General features: G+C 39.7%; 1 protein-coding gene across 1 annotated transcript; it reads left to right on the top strand.

Annotated features, from left to right (window-relative positions):
- The first annotated feature begins 45 nt into the window (after positions 1–45).
- Positions 46–24,267, top strand: HEPHL1 (hephaestin like 1). Its single transcript, XM_053456534.1, has 20 exons — positions 46–235; positions 8,191–8,435; positions 8,893–9,105; positions 9,210–9,386; positions 10,023–10,277; positions 11,066–11,231; positions 13,715–13,854; positions 14,744–14,875; positions 15,418–15,629; positions 16,163–16,310; positions 17,499–17,711; positions 17,883–18,093; positions 18,399–18,538; positions 19,114–19,254; positions 19,919–20,025; positions 21,135–21,357; positions 21,462–21,601; positions 22,557–22,716; positions 23,232–23,261; positions 23,348–24,267. Exons 1-20 carry the CDS (start codon positions 75–77, stop codon positions 23,545–23,547), a joined length of 3,414 nt encoding a protein of 1,137 aa, XP_053312509.1. The 5' UTR covers positions 46–74; the 3' UTR covers positions 23,548–24,267.

Genomic DNA, 24,267 nt, shown 5'->3' with positions numbered 1-24,267 from the left:
ACAGCTTGCGCTGCGGCTTGGCAGAGCTGGTAAGCCTTTCTCGTACGCTGCTAAGCAAGCCGGCAGACTTCCAGATGCCTCCTTATTACTGCCTGTGCGTTCTCAGCCTCTGGGCTGGATTTCAACCAGCGGAATCCCGCACAAGAACCTATTACATCGGGATAGTGGAGGAGCCCTGGGACTATGCACCAACGGGGCAAAATGCCATCACGCAGCTCGGCATATCGGAGGATGGGTGAGTGCACATTAATAGCTGTCAGAAAGTTTGCTGAAGCTGGAAGCGGGCGACTCAAATGGTGAAGGGTTTTCAGGATATACCAGGAGAGATCCCTATATGTCCGGATAGAAACGTTTCAATACTTAAAGGGATTTAATAAAGTACAGGAGGGAAGTTTATTTCAAAGGAGGAGAGATGTTAGAACAAGAGATCATAATCTAAAACTAGAGGTTCAATGATGTAATGTAAAGTTACTTTACTGTAAGGATGGTTAAAAAGTGGAATAGCCTGCCAGCAGAGGTGGTAGAGACTATATTGAGGGAATTTAACAATGCACAGGAAAGGCATAAAGCTATCCTGAATCGAAGACAAGACCGAGGACTGATTAATAAGAGTCTTTACAAGTTTCATTCTGCTCCTACACGCTACGAAATAATCCTGTTACATAAAAGCCAGGCCGCTAATGTGTCTCGATTACATGCGGAATTGTAAATGATTTCGTTTGGGGTAGAATATGTTACATATTTACTGTGCTAGTGCTAAATCTTGTTTGTTACAAATCATGGTTGACAGAAGTTAAATAATCCAAGAAATACCTTTTAACTAGCCAGAAAAACGATCTCTAAAATATGGAATCAGCTTATTGTGACCACTTTTGGTTAATTTAAGGACGTGCTCTATGTCTGGTCAATAAAAATGTTATTATTTATTATTATCTTTTATTTATTAAGTGCCAATAAATTCCGCAGCGCTGTACAGTTTAAATGGGGCAGTTAACACACATAACAAATATACATTAATACGTACAGACACATCGGGAGATGAGAGCCCGGCCCGCGAGCCGCCAACTAGCCTTATGGCAACCAAAAGTTCCTGGCAGGAATGGGGGGCTTATGAGGGCCTGGCGCATGAGCTTACAATCTATGTTGTTACATTGTTAATTGCATACAAACATTATATATATATATATATATATATTTACATGTATTTATACGTCCAGACAGAGATCATGCAATTATCCCCCCCCCCCCGTGTGAATGACATCACCTCTTATTGAGACTTTTCTGGGAATGAAAATGTGAAGTAATGTTGATCCATCTGTATTTCATTACATTTCACTTCCCCCCCAATTCTGCATGCTGTATTTTATACAATCCCTGCAGAAACTATTATATACATGACCTCACAGTTACTTAACTTATTACATCATCAGCTCGGGTTTTTTTTTCTTCCCGGGGCATTTTATGGTGGACATATATTTGCCTACCTTGACCACTATCTTCCTAAAAGCACTTTGCTAGGATTATTATATTAATAATAAATATGAAAATAAATACAGCATTTCATGAGTATTACTCCCAACCTCTACAGCCAGATAAACATGGTTATTGTAGTCCAGCAACAGCCACGCGCAGACTGACGAGAGATAAAAACAAACCCATAAAATCTATGGAATGGTAATCAATAAATTCTAAATTAAATGTATATGTAACACAGAATTTAAATTATATATACATGAATATATGAATTATATATATTTTCACCTATAGATTTGGCAGCAAGGTGGCTAGCACAATGTATAGGTGAATGGTTCCCTCTAAACACTGAGCTTGTATTATTTATTAGCTCTTGTGTTTAATAAGTTTATGTTTAATAATTATGTTTAATAATAAGAAATAAAATCTTTTTAAAACGTAGAACTCTTTAATTAGAAGCAGATTATATTAAGGTGTGGGGGGGGGGGGGTGCTCTGCTGGAGATCCCGAATGGTTTCAGGCATGTTCTTGGCTATGGAATCTCTCACTTTCGAATGATGTTTTTATTTTCCCTGGTCTCTTGTCTAAAGAAATGATTTCCAGATTTTAAATCTCACTGTTGGTTCGAGGAATGCGGTGTATCAGAAGGGTGGGCTGCAACCGGAGATCTGGAATTCCACTCTTGAGTGCATGGCATGCGACTGGAAGACGCAGTAGGATCTGCTTTTAGGAGAATAGGATGACATTGTATTCAAAGGAAATTTCACCAGAATTTACTGTGTAATGGTAAACAAATTACACACAAAAAAAATTATTGTTTAAAGGAAAATAACTTGTTACAAATAAACTTAGTGCTAGAGAGGTCCTTGGCCAACCTGTCTTCCAAGCTCTGGAACACCAGCCTAATATTCCAGTGGTGTGAGCAGGTCCCGTCCAAGTTCCCGAGCAGAAAATGGGTCATGTGCATAGTGGATTTAGAGGTACTACATGACTGCTGTAGTCATGCAGCTGCCAGGCGAGGAACACAACAGATTAAAAATTAAACACTGATTGTAAAGTATAAAGACAGGGATTAGTGGAGCAAACACAACATCTGGGCACGGCCTCCACGTGAAGAGCAGTAAAGGAGCATCAATGTGTTTTAGGTTCGTGACTTAACCACAGCTCACCTGTTAGTTCACCTTTTACCTATTTTTTAAAAAAATCTTGTGAATCCAGAAAAAAATTTTCTTCTCTTTGTACAGGGACTAAAATTGGACAAAAGCACAAATAACGTTGAAGGCACTAGCATGTCGAGTGACAGTTTTGGTTTCAGGTAACAACAAATTAGTCCGATGGAGGAAAGTACTCTGTAAACTGGGAGCCTAATAGGGGTTAACACTAGTAAGCAACTCCTATAAGGACATGCCAGCGTTCGGGTGTCCCTTTCAAGGGTTTTGTAATGCCAGACACAGGGTGCCCATTACATGGGTTGGTTTAGTCCTTTGTGCAGTAGAAGCTATGTGAATTTGGCCAACTATAATGCATGGTGATGTAAAAGAGTTCAAATTGTCAGCCCTCCTGAAAACTCAGTTTTTGTATATTCTGATGATTAGGGCTCAAAATGTAGGGGCCCCTGCAAGACGTCTCTCAAGTTCCTCCTACATACTTACACACATACAGTAAAATGCTTATACTAATTGGTAGATGCTAAAGGTGGCCCGTGCCGGCGACCAATAAAGTCGCTCTTTAACTCCTGTTGGCAAACCTACGGATTTCCGCTCCCGTTGACCCCTGCAATGCTGCGTACATAACAGGAGCGGAAATCCGTAGGTTTGCCGTCAGGAGTTAAAGACCTTTAACTCTTGGAGCGGAGATACAGGCCAAGTTCCCCGTCAGGAGTTAACGGGTCGTGGAAGCGACCAATAGACTCTCTTGCACGGCCCTTTAACTCCTTATGGCGGAACTTGTAATGGGGAGACCATGGTCTCCCCGCTCCAAGTGTTAAAGGTCCGTACAAGTGACTCTATTGGTAATTTCTCGGCCCTTTAACTCTTGGAGCGGGGAGACCAGTGGTCTCTCCCGGCCAAGTTGCGGCACCAGGATTTTAAAAGTCTGTACAAGCCACTCTATTGGTCGCCAGCAGGGGGCTCGTCTGCCATCAACCAATGAAGTACAGGTGCACTTCATTGGCTGATGGCAGAGGAGGCCCCTGCCGGTGACCAATAGAGTTGCTCGTACGGACATTTCAAATCCTGGCCAAAAGGTATATGTACACTAAAGCGGACATTTGCATGTGAGCTGAACAACTTATCTCACGGACTTCAGTATACTTCATCACTTATCCCAGAGAGCTATCTCTACATGCGTTGACCCTGTGATTTGCATAGTTAATTCTTTATACTCAACCCATAGATTTTACTATTACAGATTACATGCCGGCCATCTTACTACTTATTGTAGGAGAAGCTCATGGGGGTGACTCTTCATAATGCATATGTCTGTCAGCGAGTTGAAAAGTTTAGCTCACCTACAAACTCCCAGTTTAGTGCATAACATCTTTAGTTCAGTGAGCAGGCATCCTTTTCTTTAGGTATTCACAAGCACATGATATGATAATCATTAAACTCAGTTTTATTACTCTTTCCCCGTAATCCTAACTGTGTGAACTTAATGCTATCTTCAGGAAACATTACCTCATCCAAAGGGCAAAAGAGCTTAAACCCAAGATATCGTTCGGGGTCAGCAATAGCTTCAATGGTCCCTGAGCACAAAGTATAAGAGAAGAAGCGAAATATTCCTCTGGCATAACCAGCTGACCGCTCACCTTGTATTCTTTCAAAATGCCCCGCCACCAAATGCCCCGCCACCCATTTATCTGTCATACAGGTGAATAAATTAAAGATAACTGAACTGGTATTAGACCCCTTCTTCAGGTTCTAAGGAACCATTCTATCAGTGTCACATGACAAATATGCATTCCCTGATAACATTCTGAATGAGGCATGGTTAGAGAAATGAAAGGGCCTTTAAAATGTCGTACATGGGACCCATAGGGACAGATCCTCTCTGTTTTCTTTGAGAACGTCTTATCGCCGCAGTCTGATTGTAACGTGCACTTTGATATAAGCCAGTTGTAAAAGTCTCAACAAAACGGCTAAAATAAACACCGGTGTTTTGATGTCTTCGATATCTCTCTGGCACGGAAAATGGTATATTTTACAAACTATTATCTCTAGAATCTTGGCGGATTCCGTAATCTTGTAAGGAAGTGAAAGTGAAAGAAGCTGTTGCCCAAAGCTCAACCAGATGACATCTATGTGTCATAAACTGGAAATTAGAATTAAAAAATTCCTAATGTCTTCCAATTCAGGGCTGCCTACTCACTGATTTACTTATTTTATTTCACCTTTATTCTCATTATCCTCAAAGTGTCTGTCGAAAAAGTAGTTTTTGAGGTTGTTTAACCCTTGCAACATTTTGTCATAGGATTACCATTCAGCTCAAGGCAAAGGGGCGGATCCTAGAGATGACTCATACGCTTCTATTTAGTGCTTTTGTTATCGGTTACTCAATTAATTGCATGTTTAACCCCTTAATAACCAAAGCTGTTTTTTTTCTATTTTTTAAACTATTTTTAAATGGGTTTTTTTTTGCACTCTTCCTATCTTGTTTTCAATCATAATTTCCTCCCCTCTTATTTAGTGTAACAACAGAAATCATATATTTTTTTCAGGACAAGTAGGCCTTTATTTTCAAACTTTATGAATTTTCTTATTATCTCCTCTCCTGTCACTTACAAGAGCTACCTCAACAATACAGAATAATAAAATGAGAGTTATTAAACATTGATTATATGGGTTTACTCAGTGTATTGAACAGTAAAATTGGACAGTTGGGAGGTATGAACATGTGACTGGGTTTGCAGAAGCCATTGGGGCAACTGGAGCGTTAAATCAAAAGCCCGTCACAAATTCTATTTTGTCTAACCTTGGCAGGAAGGATTGAGTAGGTTACATGATTTATATTCCTCCTTTTTGTCTTTCAAAACTTCTATAGCCAAGAACATGCGCTGGCAGACATGATGTCATGTTCTGGCAACCGCTTCCTGGATAGAGCCCTCCAAATTTCCGCCAAAATTTTTTTGGTCCATTTGCACGAGTTTAGTAGAAATACAGAGCTCTAATGCAAAGATAACTGAACTGGTATTAGACCCCTTTTTATTACCACAATAATGTTTGGTAAAAAGTTGTGGAATCATCTGCCTTTGCCTCGCTTAAATGTGGACTCGCATATCAACCAGCTTTTGCTGAGAATTAGGGCAGGGGTCCAGTGACTGATTAGGCACACTAGGCACATGTCTAAGGGCCCTCGAGTGCTGGAAATTCTCTTATATGTTTGCTTTATATTTTCCAGTTACATAAAAAAGGCTTTTTTTCAGGTTCTAAGGAACCATTCTATCAGTCACATGACAAATATCCATTCCCTGACAACATTCTGAACGAGGCATGATTCGAGAAATGAAAGGGCCTTTAGGCTTGGTTTCCATTTGGGTTTTTTTTTGCTAAAAACGCCTATAAAAACGCCAATAGCGCCACCTGGCGTTTTTTTTGTGAAAAACGGCAGCAGCCAGATGTTAGCTGTAATTCAATAGGAAATCGCAAAATGCCATTTCCACTTGGCGTTTTTCTGTCTGGCGTTTTTTCAGTCCTCTTTGGCGTTTTTCTGCTTTTTTGGGCTCTGTGGCAGTTTTTCAGAATCGCAGCATGTTCACACTCTGGCGTTTTTTGCAAGAAATCTTGGCTTTTTTTCTCCAATAGAAGTCTATGGGAGAGAAAAAACGCCATGAAAAAGCCATGTGGGTTTATTGCCTTGGCGTTTTTTATGGCGTTTTTTCCACAGTTACAATGCAGAGGATGGACCCAGTATCTGTGTGTCCTACGAGAAATAGGCTGAAAACAAACAGTTTCACACAAAACAAAGTCCTGGACTGGTTCATATGGAATTTTACACCATTTGGAACAAACATGCCATTACAAACAAACATACGCGACCGGATCCTGCGTGCCAAAAGCAACAGCAAACAATTTGCACCATCATTTGGGGCCAATCTTCCCAGAGGAGCAGACATTCGGAATAAAGCATGCCTTACAAACCACAGAAAAGAGACAAAAGGGTCTACCAAGTAAATGACATCAGGAGAGGGCAGATACTTGCCATTTATCCTAATCCCTTTTAGCTGGGTGAAACTTCTAACTTGTAAAGGCTGGAAAAACTGCCTAAGGTCAAAAAAAGCAATTTCCACAGAAAGGCTAAAACGCCAGAAAAAACTGCAGAAAAAACGCCAAAACGCAGGTAAATGCAGTGGCAGTTTTCTTGGCAGTTTTCCTGGCGTTTTTCATCAAGAAAAAAACGCCGGACAAAAACCCAAGTCGAAACCTAGCCTTAAAATGTCGTACATGGGACCCATAGGGACAGACCCTCTCTGTTTTCTTTGAGAACGTCTTATCGCTGCAGTCTGATTGTAACGTGCACTTTGATATAAGCCAGTTGTAAAAGTCTCAACAAAACAGCTAAAATAAACACCGGTGTTTTGATGTCTTCGATATCTCTCTGGCACGGAAAACGGTAAATACTCTTCAACCGACGTTAGCTGTCTGCCAAACAACCTTTAGAGCTCATTCAGAATGCACCGCATATTTTACAAACTGTGATCTCTAGAATCTTGGCGGATTCCGTAATCTTGTAAGGAAGTGAAAGAAGCTCTTGCCCAAAGTTCAACCAGATGACGACTATGTGTCATAAACTGGAAAAAATACATGTTGTGGAAATTAGAATTAAAAAAATTCCTAATGTCTTCCAAATCAGGGCTGCGTACTCACTGATTTACTTATTTTATTTCACCTTTATTCTCATTATCCTCAAAGTGTCTGTCGAAAAAGTATTTTTGAGGTTGTTTAACCCTTGCAACATTTTGTCATAGGATTACCATTCATGGGGTTTTGTCCCAATCTCAAGGCAAAGGGGCAGTTCTTTAACCCCTTAATAACCAAAGCTGTTTTTGTTTATTTTTAAACAATGTTTTTGGTGTTTTTGCACTTTTCCTATCTTGTTCTCAATCATAATTTCCTCCCCTCTTATTTAGCGTAACAACGTAATTTCTTTTTTACGTTTTCAAACTTTATATGTATTTTTATAAATAATCTCAGTATATAAAAACTATACATTTTTTTTCAATGAGATAACGATCAATGCTAACCTATATTACTGTAATTAGCCCTGGATATTTTCTGTGGGTCTCCCCCTCTAAATGGGAACTGTCACAGATTTAATAAAACTACCTATGGTCTGTTCTTTTTATTTGTCAGCGTAATTGTTTGTAGGTATTTGGTGTAAATGTAATGGACAATTTTTGTTTTATCTGCTCTCCTTACAAGAGCTACCTGAACAATACAGAATAATAAAATGACAGTTATTAAACATTTATTATATGGTTTTACTTAGTGTATTGAACAGTAAAATTGGACAGTTATGAACATGTGACCAGGTTTGCAGAAGTCATTGGGGCAATTGGGGCGTTAAATCAAAAGCCCGTCACAAATTCTATTTTGTCTAACCTTGGCAAACGCTTCCCTGTCTCTGGATAGAGTCCTCCAAATTCCCGCCGAATTCTTTTTGGCCCATTTGCACAGGTCTATTTTTCATCAACGTTTCTACTTTTTTTTTTTTTTTTATAAGAGATGCATCGGTATTCTTGGAAAACGGAACAGATAGAATTGGACGTGTTTACAAGAAAGCCGTATACAAAGAGTTCACTAACGCAGCCTACGCAGAGGAAATAGCAAAGCCAGCTTGGCTTGGGTTCCTGGGACCCCTAATAAAGGCTGAGGTGGAAGATACCATAATTGTCCATCTGAAGAATATGGCTTCTCGGCCTTTCACTCTTCATCCACACGGGGTGTTTTATGAAAAGGATTCCGAAGGTAAATCTATCCTAAAAGTAATGATCTTCCATCTAACAATAAACAAATAGCTATGGGTTAATATGTCCATCTCAGTCAACCGACGCATCTCCCTTTTATACTTACTGTATGTTTGTTGGTGGGAGTCATATGTGTATTAGCTTCTCGTTGGCAGGGGCAGATTAATAGTGGGATAAATGGGCATTTCCCCCAAGGTCCCTGTTGGCAAGGGGCTCCACTTGCTGCTTTCCCGCTCATTTGTACAGTTGTCTGCGTTGCACAATTGGGACACAGTGTTTGTTGTGTTAGACAAAATGGTGGAGGAGCAATGAGGGCCAACTTGGTGTCATTAGCCTCAATACAACATAATATAGAAATAATTTCAGCAATTAAATAAGGTAAATTAAAGAGGTCAACTAGCTGCATACAGGAAATAATATTATAAATGGAACTGAAATAATGGTGGGTCTTGTTCCAGGTGCATTGTATCCTGATGGAACTAAGAAGGCGGACAAACGTGATGATTCCGTCCCTCCTGGTGGAAAGCACAAGTATACCTGGATAGTGAAACAGGATCATGCCCCCACTGCAGAGGACCCCAACTGTCTGACTTGGATCTACCACTCTCATATTGATGCGCCGAAAGACATAGCAAGTGGATTGATAGGTGCATTATTAACATGCAAAAAAGGTAACACAAATCTAGAACACCAGTGAAATACATTTTGTTCATTATTAAAGGCATCCCATCATATTCAAAGGAGAATAATGTGACCATTATATTCCTCCGACCAGGGACCCTGGATGCCTCCTCCAATAGAAATGATGTTGATAAGGATTTTTTCCTCATGTTCAGTGTTGTGGACGAAAACCTCAGCTGGTATCTTGAGGAGAACATCCAGACGTATTGCTCAGAACCAGAGACTGTGGATGTGGACGATGAGGATTTTCAGGAAAGCAATAAAATGCATGGTGAGAAGTCCTCACAGAGAGAACCCCCTTTTGGTTACTACTTGTATATATTTATTCTTTAGAGAGAAAGGGCGTATAACGTTTGCGTAACAGATTTTGGCCACATCCTTGGGTTCTGCTTTCTGTCTTCTTACCAGGGGAAGCAGGTCTGATGCTTTTACTATTTTTATTTTCATTATTGTGAAAAAATTATTCAGTTTCAGTTATTATTCAGTTTGTAGAAAAAGGTGACTTTAATATAAAGGACACGATGGGCACCAGTAGCTCTAGAACTTTATCAAATGAATACTTCCTTTCTAGGAAACTGGGACCCTGATGCCATAGCGGCCAGGAGAGGTCCACAATAAACACTCAGCAACAGAGTACAAGCAGGGGCAAGATGGTGATTTTCATCAGAGAGGTTGGAGTAATACTGTGATCCAAAACATACTACGTGTCCAGTGTCTACTATCCATTTACGGTTCACTCACAGTCACCATAAGAACGCATAAAACAGAAGTGACCTGGTCAGGGTAGAAATCCTGCTTCAGTTCCTTGTTGGACTTGTCTAGACCGTCTTAAGGCCCCAAAATACAAAATATAAAAGGTATTGTGATCAATCAACATGTCCCGCTAAATGTTCACCATGTCTTTCAGCTATCAATGGCTACCTTTTTGGAAACCTACCAGGCGTGGACATGTGCCTGGGTGACGCAGTGTCTTGGCACTTATTTGGAATCGGCAATGAAGTTGACATTCATTCAGCGTATTTCTACGGTCATACGGTCACCAACCAAGGGCACCGATCTGATGTCGTCAACCTTTTTCCGGCTACATTTGTAACAGTAGAAATGAGACCATCAACTGTTGGAACATGGATGTTGAGCTGCCAGGTTAATGACCACATTCAAGGTAAGAGTTCTTATATATAAATATATTATGTAAACTTAAAGTTGTATTATATATATATAGATATTTGCGATTCATTGTTTCACAGTTCCCTGCTTAGCCTTTGGTCTTGGAAATGTGTTTCCTATGCTGTGTCATGATCTGTAGTTTTAAAATTGTGAAATACAATGTAATTAATATTTTAGCGAGAGCTGATATCTTCACCATGTGCTTTGTCTTATACAGCAGATAACTAGTCCAGGGGTTACAGATTGTTCTTTGTTTACCATTGTTGTAATGATATTTAGAATAATGAAGGTTGAAAGTACAACCTATTAATAAAAGACAGGCTACGTGGCACTCCAACAGGACTATGGTCATATGAAGCTGTTAAAATATCTGGAACATGAATAGTAGAGTTCTTGTACGGTTACTGACCACTAAGAAATTAACCTCTTAACTACATAGGTAATTGGGTGACCACATCTGCCATTTTTCAGGACACGTTCTTACCTTTAGGAGAAGCTGCAGCACTTTCCGCACATGCCCGTGGAAGGTCGGATTATGCCCTCTAAATTTCTCACATAAGCCGAGAAAAAGGGAAAAAATGCATAAGGGGGATTCAGCTGAAAGGGGGCATTCGGCTATCGTATGCCCCCCCCCGTATAAACCTTTAAGGAGGAGTAGTACAAATCATACGTGAAATATTACAGGTGTTAAAACCTCACATCGTGCTTTTGTTATAGCTCAAGTTGACAGTCTTATAATAAAGGGTATTTTATGCTTTAATATGATCCTCTTGGCGCTTGCAGCGGGAATGATGGGCTTGTACCACGTGGCGGCCTGTGAAAAGGATCCTGTGCCTTTAACACCTGGATCGGTGAGGAAATACTATGTTGCTGCTGAAACGGTACTGTGGAATTACGCCCCGCTGAACAGCGACAAATTCACCGGCGACGCTCTAAATAAAACAGACAGGTATATATATTGCAAATATTTCATTCATGCCGTATAATTGACAACCAGCATGTGTTCACAAGTTTTTTCTTAGAAAATAAGGATAAACAGCTGATTACATCCTATTGCTTTCTACCAGAAATGTCATTTTTTATGAGAATGACTTGGCTGCAGAGCTCTGCTTTTGATAAATAACATTTCTTTTACTTAAGCATCTCGACTCGAGTCTGAGTTTAGACAGATGCATAGACCCAGCGGATAGCAGGTTGGCCTTTGACGTCCCTCCATTCATTAAACCTTGCAGCGTCACATCGCTGGAATTCTTCCGTCTAAATTCCCTACGCATGCAGTACATGTCTTTAAATTATATTTTAGTACCAGATTAACCCATCACTCTCTGAAATGGTTTTATACTCAGTACCCAAGCTCTTTAGTATGGGTTGAGTATTCAGTATCCGAAATGCTTGGGTCCAGAAGTATTTTGGATAAGGGATCATTTCGGTTAACGATCTGTTCATCTATACTTACTTGTTGGCTGCCCTCATCAACAGGAACATGGTGTGTCAGAGTATGGTAGTCGGAGATACTCAACCTGTAATAATTACCTTTTTATTGCTCCAGCGGAGCTCTGTGATTAGACCTCGAAGTTTTCAGCCCTGCTTCTGGTTCTCCGGGTGGCCGCGCTTCGTCTTCGGGGGTTGGGAGAGGTGTTTAGGCATGACCAACCCCCGCCCTATTCCCCTCCTACTTCCATAAAGCTTTAAACCATCTAGGGCTAGCCCCACCCACATGACAAATCCCACCTGTGTATACTGTTAGTCCCACCCCTCACAAAGCCACTCCCCTAAAGAGCCCTCTTAGTCCGCCAGGAAAGCTGTTCGCTCGTTTGCCCGCTGTACAGCGCTGGAGCACATAATGGCGCGATAAAAATCAATAAATAATAACACATACAACCCGTTTGGTGAAGTGAAGACAAATACCGTAATAATAATAAGTTATGTGTCCTTTTGCCTTCCAAATCTTCTGATTTGGGGCATTATTAAGACATTCTCGGTAAACATGTTTCAACATGAGCTATTATGATAAAAAAAATAATATAACCCATTAACTATGAAATGTTTAACTGCCTTTATATTATAAGTAACTTTCCATTAACCTGTCTAGGGGGGAAAGACCATTCAAAATATAATGTTGTAAATGATCTTATATAAACTGCATTATCTTGGGGAGTAAATTCCAAGTGACTTTAAAGTGTTAATATTGAGGTGTCTTGCGTGTCTTTCTGTGTATTTGGCTATATTTCTCTTCTGTCCCTTTCTTGCTCTAGGCCCAGAGGGCATTTCTCTTCCTAGTATGTTTTTGTTCTGACACATACTGGTATTTAATTATCTTTAAACTATTATATAGTATTATTGGGTCATTTATGATGTGTGGACGTACTATTAATTCTCATGTTAGCTTCTAATATGAATTGGAGCAACTTTTATCCCTTTTTTTCAAAGCACATTAACCGAGAGCAGATACGAGTTAAAAGGTCATTATGGAAAATAGTTTCCCTTCAAATACCTCGGTGCCTCTATGTTTGGATGTAACAACTATTTGAGCTTCTCCAGCCCCTGTCCTTGGTAGTTTCCTCTGACATTCATAGTGTTCATATACCACACAATTGTCACAATCTTTGCAGAGCGGTGTCCCTCTGCCCTGGCCTGCTTCTACACTATGACAACTTCAACCATAGCTCCCATGACTTCAACCATAGCTGCCGTGACTTCAACCATAGCTCCCATGACTTCAACCATAGCTCCCATGACTTCAACCATAGCTGCCATGACTTCAACCATAGCTGCCATGACTTCAACCATAGCTGCCATGACTTCAACCATAGCTCCCATGACTTCAACCATAGCTGCCATGACTTCAACCATAGAACCCATGACTTCAACCATAGCTGCCATGACTTCAACCATAGCTGCCATGACTTCAACCATAGCTCCCATGACTTCAACCATAGAACCCATGACTTCAACCATAGCTTCCATGCAACTTATTGAAACAGGGCTATGGGCTACAATGTCAATATTCTTCTTCAATAGTAAACTCGTCCGCTCACCATGCCTTCCATCCACACTTTGAAGGTGTGTTCTGCTAAAATGTTGGTGGGTTTCACAATAGGCTCGGTGGGAAATGAAGCAGCTGCTTAAGGCACCCATTGGGCTAAGAGGCTCCTTAGAGGACAAGGTATGAATAAGATTTTTCCTTTTATGAATATGGCGTCAAATTATACCTTTTGCTTTGGACCCCTTGCAGTTGCTCTTGAAGAGGCTGAACTAACGGAGATAAATCGATCAATCCTTGCATAGGTTACAGTGGGAAAAATAGATAAAATCAGAGATTTATTTTATTGCCATTAAAGAATCCAACATTCTGTATATGTTTTCCCGGGGAAGGCTGATAAACGGACATTTTAATTGTCTTAGCTATAAAATGCGTGTTTTTCTTTTTAGTTACTCTGCGACATATTTTACAAAAGACAGTGAGAGAATTGGAGGCACTTACTGGAAGGTTCAGTACACGGAGTACACCGACGAATCGTTCAGTGCGAAGAAGGAACGTTCCGAGTCTGAGAAGCATCTCGGGATACTTGGTATGAGACAGAAACCTTAGGGTCTCAGGATAACATATTCAGAGTTGGGTTCCGTTTGTAACAAAGGATCTTGCAACATAAACAACCCTTCAAAAGTTTGGGGTCTCTTAGCTGTTTCCATGCAAAACAATGACATTTCTGGCTGTGACATAATTGCAAAAGTGTTTTCGAATGATAAATTAGCCTCTAAAAATTAAACATGGATCGGTGAACACAATGTGCCATTGGAACACAGGAGTGATGGAAGTTATAAAGGGCCATTCAAACACAGGAGTGATGGGAGTGATAAATGGCCATTGGAACACAGGAGTGATGGGAGTGATAAAGGGCCATTGGAACACAGGAGTGATGGGAGTGATAAAGGACCATTGGAACACAGGAGTGATGGGAGTGATAAAGGGCCATTGGAACACAGGAGTGATGGGAGTGATAAAGGGCCATTGGAACACAGGAGTGATGGGAGTGATAAAGGGCCATTGGAACACAGGAGTGATGGGAGTGATAAAGGGCTATTGGAACACAGGAGTGATGGGAGTGATAAATGGCCATTGGAACACAGGAGTGATGGGAGTGATAAAGGGCCTCTGTACGCCTATGAAGATATTCCATTAACAATCAGCCATTTCCAGCTACAATAATAATTTACAACATTAACCCCGTCTGTGCTGGATTTCTGATCCATTTCATGTTATTTTAATGGACAAGATGTGCTTTTCTCCGAAAAACCAAGGACATTTCTAAATGACCCCAAACTTTTGAACGGTTGTGTAGATATACATTAGGGTACAACCCCTGACCCTCAGGGGCAAATCATGACAGTTCACAAATAGGGACAAACAGTGTCCAACAAGAATGACGCCAATCAGAACGTTTCTCTTCCGTGTTGCAGGTCCAGTGATTAAAGCTGAAGTCGGCGATACAGTCGTGGTTGTTTTTGCTAACAGAGCAGACAGACCGTACAGCATCATGGCTCACGGAGTAGCTTATGACAAAGATTCAGAAGGCGCAGGATATGCGGATGGTAGGTCGCGTGTTTAGATAGCCAGCCATTCAGTAAAAGAACATTGTAGCGTTTCTTGATGGCAATTGTGTAGTTTGGTTTGAAGGGACACTATAGCCATCCTATGCACTTTAATGCATTCCCCCCTCCCACCCCCAGCTAAAGGAGATGTTTTTGCCTGTATACATCTCATGGCACGTTATATATTTACCACCCGTCAGCGCCAGCGATGGTTCGAATGCTCCCGCTAGGGATCAGAGCGCTCCCTGGCACATCGAAGTGTCTCTCTAAGTATCATTGTAATCCTTTTTCATAATTGGATTTTTGCCCTTTGGACAGATTTAGCGCCCAAGCCCTAAAATAGTTTGACGCAGGAAGAGAATTCTGCTGGAAAAAACACGTTTCCACAATGTTATTTATTGCATATTGAGTTATTCTACTGAAACTCCGATCATCCTTGGCTATATCTTGCAGAAACACTGTTGCGACCTTATTTTGTTCTTTCAGTTTCAGTTTTTATCAGTATCTGATATTTTAATTCTAGTATCTTCTTTTTGATGAAGGTTCAGTGAAAGGTGGATCTCATGTGGCACCTGGCAGCACCTACACCTATTCATGGAAAATCCCTGAGAACTATCAACCAACACCGAGCGACCCGAATTGTCTCACTTACCTTTACTATTCAGCGGTGGATCCGGTAAAGGATACAAACTCTGGTCTTGTGGGTCCTCTCCTGGTTTGCAAAAGAGGTTCCCTGAATGATTATAACACACAGGTACGTCACCAAGAAGCGGCTGTGATCCAGCTGCAGCCAGGGGGTAATATTCCTTCGTCCATGTGAAAAGCTTAATATCTTACAGACATGAAAAAGAGAAAAGTCTATGACCTCTACATTCTATAACCCAGAAAGTGCAGACAAGTAGTACGTTAGAGTCTTATACTTTAATGGCGTTTATAACATTTATGACATTTATGCAGTTGATCTTGAGGACCTGCCATGGACCTGACTGGAGCTTCAATGTGAGATTAACTCACAAGCAAGGCATATACTGGTGAAAGCGTGAATTGTAGCATGCCAGCGCGTTATCCATTAACTCAACTGGAAAGTGTTTTAGTGAATAGACCCCAGGGTGATTTTTATCTTTCTCCCCTGAAAGAGAACCTGGCACCTCCAAGGATAGCCCCCCTTTTTATGCCATATGCCAAGCTACAGATAGTATTAGTTATTTGATGTAAAGGTAACACATCTTTCCCCAAAATGCAGAAATCTACGCGTGCAAATCTTTGTTTTCTTTTCGATTGGTTCAGGTACACATAGACAGAGAATTTTACCTGCTTTTTACTGTCTTTGATGAAAATTTGAGCTGGTATCTGGATAAAAATATTGAGATGGTTTCTGGAAACACACCGATTGACACCGACGATGAAGGCTTCCAGGAATCAAATAAAATGCACGGTATGAGTACGCAGGTCGTTTATATTTTTACATTTTAGGTCGAAAAAACAGAAACGGAACATTCACAACATTCTAAATTTTATAACATACAATTAGATTGTTTCATGGTTAATGCAGATTGACACAGACTATGATTTCACTGCGCATGTAGTAATTGTACTAACTGGTCTGTACAATGTGCCCCCTTACAGAGAATAGACTTTTCAAGGTCTGTGATCATATCCACTGATTACAGACAACGAGCCCTTTGTTTTGTTAGCGGCAGAAGTGTACCCTGGTGGGCAGCGCATTTGAGTATCCTGTATTGATGGCCGTGTAAACTTTTCATCTATTTTTTAAAATTCTCAGTTATAATTGTAAGTTTGCAAACAGGGCCCTCTGTACCTAATGTATTAGTCCGACGGTTCTAGTTTTTTCAGGCCCTTTGAACGTACGGATTGTAAGAAGCGCTGCAGAAATTGCTGACACTATATAAATAAAAGATAATAATAGTAGTAGTAATAATAATAGTAGTAATAATAATAATATTACATTTTAATGCTTGGTAGTTAAATCAAAGCCTTTGTAAAACTTTAGCGCCCTCTGCTGTACATCTGTGATCATTACAACACAAAACAGACAAATTCATATGTTCATATACTATTATAATATATTAATGTGTGTTATATTATGAAATATATTGTTCTTTTTTTTTTTGCTTACAGAAACAAGTGTACATTCTAGAGGTTATGGGGAAAGTGAAATAGGATGCTTTATCCGCTTAACCGAGGGCCAGTCCTAAACCTGCCATGGGTCAAATTTGCCCTATTTGAATTTTTTGCAATGGTCCACCTGAATTTAGTGCGGGTTTCAAGCTCTCCTAGTTTGGCTCCAAGTGGTTCTCTAAGAAACCCAGTTTCCTAAATTGTGCAATTCATATAAAAAAATAATATATATATATATATATATATATATATATATTATATAAATAATGTATCCGCCTGTCACCTGTATATTTGTTTGTTAATCTGATTACACTAGGTCATTTTGTGGCTATTATGTAGTGATGGAAAAAGCAGGCCAGAAATCGAATCCGGCTGGATCTAGATACGAAGAAAGAAGAAGAAGTTTAGTTAATTAATTATCGTTACTATGTATTTAAAATATTGAAAAATATTCTAACCTAAAGTTTGTTTTTTTTCCTTTAAGCTGTGAACGGATACATGTTTGGAAACCTGCCGGGCCTGGAGATGTGCCAGATGGACAATATATCCTGGCATTTGTTGGGATTGGGCACAGAGATTGACATACATGGCATTTATTTTGAAGGGAATACGCTTGACATGGGAGGAATAACTAGAGACACCATTAATCTCTTTCCTCATACAACGATTACTGCATACATGCAGCCAGACATAGCAGGTATGAACAAGAGCAAACATCATATGAACAATATGTATGGAATAGTAGAGAGGGAGATGTGATGGAAACATTTAAATACTTGCAGCGACTTTTAGACATATTTTTCCTTAGACTGTCTGAACCAAAAATGATAAGAATGTTCCATTTATTTATTTTTTTACCTTTATTAAGGCGTGTTTGAAGTGGGTTGCCAAACAGTGGATCACAACGTTAATGGCATGAAACACACGTACAGTGTCTCGCAGTGCGGTCGTACAGCGGAGAGGCAGTATGGAACCATAAGAACTTACTATATTGCGGCAGAAGAGGTGGAATGGGATTATTCTCCAGACAGAGCTTGGGAGCTTGAGAAGCATAATGCCAGCGGACAGGAACACGAGAGGTACGTGATGGGTCTGGCAAGGCTATCATAAGTGATACGTGATATATCTAAAATAGCAGGGGCATGTTTTTGGTTTAAGGCAAAACAAAGGTTATCAACGGCTTATTGAATTCCTTCCGTTGTATCTGAAACATAGACCCGGGCAAAATAAAATAGTTCTGTTTGTACCAAAATTACTTTTATTTAACCCCTTAATGACAAAGCCCGTACATGTACGGGCTCAAAATGCATTGTTTTCAATGGGTTTTGGGACCGCCCATTGTCCTTAAGGGGTTAATGTAATGTACTTATCTCTTGCTTTGTAGCCCTGGTCATATTTTTGTCAGTAACGAGGAAGATCGCATTGGGTCCGTTTACCAGAAAGTTGTTTACAGAGAATACATAGATGGGCAGTTTTTAGTACAGAAGAAGAGAACTCCAGAAGAAGAACATCTAGAAATATTAGGTAAAAATAATTATTAGTACTTGATCGATTTATAAAGCGCCATCATACTCCACAGAGCTGTACAATGGGGGATATAACACAGAAGGTAACAGTGCCATTCGTTGTGATAGACTTACCATGTGAGAATAACCCAGAGTCACCACTAGATGAATAATTCATAATATCGCTGGATTTAAGTGCAGTCCTTCTGCAGGAGAGAGATTGGGAAAGGTGAGCTAGAGGTAGATGGGAGGAAGGGAGTTAACCTGATAGACTTCCCTAAAGAATTGGGTCTTAAGGGATTTTTTTTAAGGACCAAATAAACGGGGAGAGTCCGATAGACCAAGAAAAGGCAATTCCAGAGGATGGGGCAGTCCTTGAGAAAGCTTGCATGGGAAGTGGAAACAGGAGTGGAGGGCAGGTGAAAAATGAGTGAGGAGATGTAAGTAGGGGAATCGCTATGAAGAAGTCGGGATTTTAAATTGAATCCTGAAGCGCATTGGCAGCTACCTCAAGGTTTTCATGATTTAATGTACCATGATTTGTTTCTGGTGATTTTCTGCTGCATGGACAGTGCTGTGATTTTTCTCCTACAGGCCCTTTCATTCGAGCCGAGGTTGGAGACAGCATTCTGATTGTCTTTAAAAATAAAGCCTCTCGACCTTACTCCATATACGCGCATGGTGTAGTGGCTGTGGATCTTGGTGGAGGAAATGGTATTCAGGCAACACAACCTGGTAAGCAGCTAGAGAAAGAAATATGTAGATAATATGTAGGTTAGCATGAAGTCCATTCCTCTATAGACTTGAAGTAGTCAGAGCGTCCAGCTGAGTGATGGAGACTGAGCCATTCTATTGTCTAGCACAGGCAGTATCATAAGGAGTCAGGGTGTTTGTCTAGGAGATTGGGCTCAGATACCAGGCAGCAGAGTGCCTTATACCGGCCCTGGGTGAATTCATGAAAAGTCCATGGATGAGGGTCTGCATTAACCTTCCATGGTGTACTTCTTTTGAAGGACAAGGACCTCAGAATGTGTGGTAGGTGGGAGGGTATAACAGTGTTTTAAAGCCCTAATCAGCACAGCAATGTGTATATAACCACAGGAAATAAATAAATATTTGTTTTCCTGGTTGTAAAAGCATTACTCAGGTTATATAAATACTTATCGATGTCCATGAAGTTGTCCCATCATCAATCAAACCCCAATAAAGCAATGAAAAGGGCTGCGCGGTGCAGAGGCCACTTCAAAGCCTGCAGAAAGCGCATCACAAACGATATATTGATTTGCTATTGATATTCATGACAAATATAAAAATATTATGTTAAAATCAAGGTTTATATGTTAAATAGTCTTCATTTTATTTTTTTGGAAGAACCTACAGCTATTTATATTCTTTACAGGAGGAACAAAGACTTACAGATGGAATGTCCCCGAGAGGTCGGGACCAGGAGACAATGACCCAGATTGTCTGACATGGGCCTATTTTTCCAAAGAAAATGTTGTCAAGGTAAACATCAAAAAATTAAACTTAAAAAAACCCCAATGGAAACACAAAATGTTTGAATCAGAAGGACAGAATATGCGCTGGAGTTTTCAGTGTCCAACGTACGTCCAAAAAGCAGCTAGGTGTCCCCTTGATGCATTCTGAGCTGGAACAACCAATCGCAGAGGCAGGGAGATTAATAACAGAATTGTTCAATAAAACTCCTTTAAAATGTTATTACCAACCAATCTTCCAGTTTGGTTTCAAGATGGGGTTTATTCACTAAAGGGAGAGTCTGCAGGAGGGTTATGGTTGCCCTGTATAATGCATAGTTTGATGTGTAATAAGACCTTGAAAAACCTACAGCAAAAGTTCACTGGGGTTGGACCTTCATAATATCATCGTGTATAGGGTAGTCAAGGAGTTAAAACCACAACTGATAACTCTCTTTTAGTGAATAGACCCTTTTTGTTTACACATCGGGATAATATAGTACATTTTCTCTTCTTTTGTCCTGTTTTTTATTAAATTCTTTGGACAGAGTGGAGGAGGATTCCATGTTGAAAAATTATACAAAATTGTACACCTTATAGTATGCTCCCTGGTGCTGGGAAAGTCTGGAAAATCTATATAAATTAGGTATTTCTGAAATCAGGACACCTGAATTGATAAACTTGGAGGGGATTTTCCATCACTTTACCTAATTTTGTGAGGATTCAGAGGGAAAATGTAAAAAAAAATTAGTTTATTTTTCTAATCTTCGCTAGTTTTCACTAAATTTCTCATTCTAAATTTTCAGCTAATCATCCAGCTATGGTATCAAACGAAAGCTCTATCTCTCCTTGAAAAAGCAATATATAGTTTACATGGGTACACTATTCACAGGAAAAGAGAATAATCGCTAAACCGACATACCCCAAAAATGGCAAAATTGCTCTGGGCTTTGAGGTACCAAAAACCCCTGGGATTGAAGGGGTTAATCTACCTATCTTTTGTGATTTTGCTTGTATGTGTAATTGTTTTTAGTTACCATGAAAAGCAAATTTACATGAATTGTTAGACATGGAAAGATTAAGTATATCCGGAGACATTCATCCGCGATTTACAAAGGAAATTCTCCTTTTACGTCTTAGGATCTCTACAGTGGTCTGGTGGGACCCTTATTAACGTGCAGAAAAGGAGTGCTGGATAGCCAGGGCTTCAGGAAGGATGTTACTCGTGAATTTGCGTTACTGTTCCTGGTGTTTGATGAAAATATGTCCTGGTACTTGGATTCGAACATCGAAAAGTATGTGCAGAAAAATCCCAGTGAAGTGAACAGAACGGAAGAATTTGAAGAAAGCAACAAAATTCATGGTAACTGAAAACCAGTAAAATAAATAATAATTTATGACAATTTATGAATTGAAGTTTAATAAAAAATTAGAATGCGTTATACTTTGCTTTTGTTCTTTCCCCAGCAATAAATGGGAAGATCTACGGGAACCTTCATGGACTGAACATGATCCAAGGAGAAAAAACCAACTGGTACCTGATTGGCCTTGGAAATGAAGTAGACGTGCATACGGTGCATTTTCACGCTCAGAGCTTTCTGTATAAGGTTGGTTAAAACAGCGTTCTGTGCTGCTAATGTGTGGCCGTACACCCTATACATAGACAGTCATGACGTAGATCTTTCTGTAGGGTAGAACCTGCTTAACCACTTTGTGAAATTGCCGCTGTCACACAAAGCACACAGGGAATTTCAGTATGACAGCATCCCCTCCAGCAATGAATTATTTACAAACATCCCGTAAATCGATGAGATAGATGTGTATTGTAAACCATTTTATTATAGAAAAACTACATTTACTGTAAATGGTAAGTAAGAATCATTCAGTACGTCCAATAAGCTTTTCAGCCAACTCTTCCACGCCGTTGTCTTGTGTAATGTCTAGGATGTATTGTTGGTGAATTGTTCCCTTAATGTAGAATGCTTTCACGCATTAACTTCAACCACCCCTCCTGAAAGGCTGTAAAGAATTTTCCCCTAGACTCTAAATACATTAGCCGAAGCCTTTGGCACCACAACTTCTTCCCTAACGTTTCTCCATTAAAAAACCCTCCTTGTCTATTGTACATCGCTGCGGAATATGATGGCATTATATAAATCAAGAAAATGTTGATTTATGTTCTTTGTCGAGGCGTTATGCTGGATAACATCCATTGCTCTTTATTGATATTTTTTTTCTAAAAAATGCACCATTTTACTAGAATTTCTTTGGACTTCTTATACATAAAGCAGAAATTGAGATTTTTTGCAAAAGGCAGCAACAATTTGACTAAAATTTACACTTGAAACGCTGCGATAACTGCCGGCATATTGTAACCTACATGTGGTTATCTACAAACACAAATGTTCCTTTTAATAAGTATTGTCCGTTGTCAGGCTGTACGGGGCATTAGTTTTTTGTATGTTTTAATGCCTCATGCTATGTTTAAAACACGATTCCTGAAATCTTCTTGATGAATGACCAAGTGTTAAACAGAGCCGCCCTGTATTTTGTGTGTTACAGAAAGACAAGGAGCACAGAGCAGACGTCTTTGATCTCTTCCCTGGGACGTTTCAGACCATTGAATTAATAGCTGGGAACCCCGGTACCTGGTTATTACATTGCCATGTGTCCGACCACATTCATGCTGGCATGGAAACCACCTTCACTGTGTACAAACCAGGTAAGAAGAACCAGAGTAGGTGTTAAATACAAAACTGTTGGTGCTGGGAAATAGTCCAGTTTCAAGTTCTCCTATTTCTGTTGAACGGTCTTTTTCATTGTCTTTTTCGTCATTGTTTATACCTTTTGTTTCGGGGAGGTAGATTTTAGATTAACATAAGCTATTGGGACCTCTGAGGTCCTTTCTGCAGATGAAAACGTATACCTGTCTTAACGACATTCAACAACAGAATCGAAAAAAACATACATGTAGGTGATGTGGGGGTGGGGTGGCCGAGTAAAATAAAATCACTAAAGTCTGTTAAACATGTTGAGAAGTTAAAATGATAAAGTTCTGAATGGTTGTGAACTGTAACTTCCGGTAACGCATTAAACGCTTTACCTTACTCTATTATTTTTTCATTGATGTTTAGTTTTCTGTTGGAGAACAAGCGGCTGCCGCTGCAAGCGCTCTATGCAATTTTATAAAACAATGAGAAATGATTAAACTCTTGATTGTTCTTTTTTTGTTCACAGAGGAGTTGCCCGTCCCTACAGAAAAAAATGGTAAGCGTTCAGTATGTAGTGTCATAGTCTGTAAGCATACCTTTTATCATAGTTTTTACGGTTTTGTTCTTTTGTTTGCTTTGCAGATTATAGCCCCACCGGAGTCCCATTTTTCGGCGGAGTCATATCGGTTTCGGAAGCACAAATAGCTCTAATCTCACTCTTGGTTATTGGAGCTTTGCTTTTGGTTTTACTGGCCGTCGTATTTGCGCTTTTCACTTGCGCGAGAAAAAGGGTTCAATACAGCACAATCCATAACGGAGTCCTTCCTATTAACAATCTTTGATTCTCGGACTCGGAGATGTGCATCCGCACTTTATTGCCAATATGTTTACGTCTGAACACAAATCCACTGGACTTTTTTTTGTCGATATAAAAAACAGTTAATATTCATAAGTAGTAAGAAATACTTTTGGAAGCATTTCTGTTTTTACAATAATGGGCATTTTTTAAAACTAAAAATCTACATCGACGCATTACCTCAAATGAGCGATAAGAATGTTATTAGTCATAAGGAAACTGGTATATTAAACCATTAAAGAAAAAGGTTTTACCCTAAAAAATAAGCAGGGAAGAAATGCCAAACAGATCGTTTTTTTTTTATCTTTTAAATATTTATTCAACACTTGACACATTATTACATATAAAAAACATTGAACAAAATTAGCATAGCATGTGCGCAAACTGCGACAATACATATACTTGAAATTATCAGACATATTACACGAGTTGTCACCAACATCATGGCCAATAAGAGAAATAGAATTTTGTCATGGAATACTACTACTTTTTGGTATATATCACCCAAAGTAATACACAAAGGCTACAGTGAGCAGGCATTGCTTAAGATGTATCTTATGATGGATTAGAAATGTAGCTTGGTCTGACCATGACCCAGTCTGCCTTGAAATAATAAAAAAAATATTGCTTAAGTTCCCGTCCGTGGAGGATTAATAAGTCAATGCTGAACTGCAAAGAAACTCTTGCATTTATTGAGGGAAAAGAA

This window comes from Spea bombifrons, chromosome 2, assembly GCF_027358695.1.
Source record: "Spea bombifrons isolate aSpeBom1 chromosome 2, aSpeBom1.2.pri, whole genome shotgun sequence".
NCBI lineage: Eukaryota > Metazoa > Chordata > Amphibia > Anura > Pelobatidae > Spea > Spea bombifrons.
Note: the sequence above shows the minus strand (reverse complement) of the source record. Positions and strands in the feature narration are given on the sequence as shown.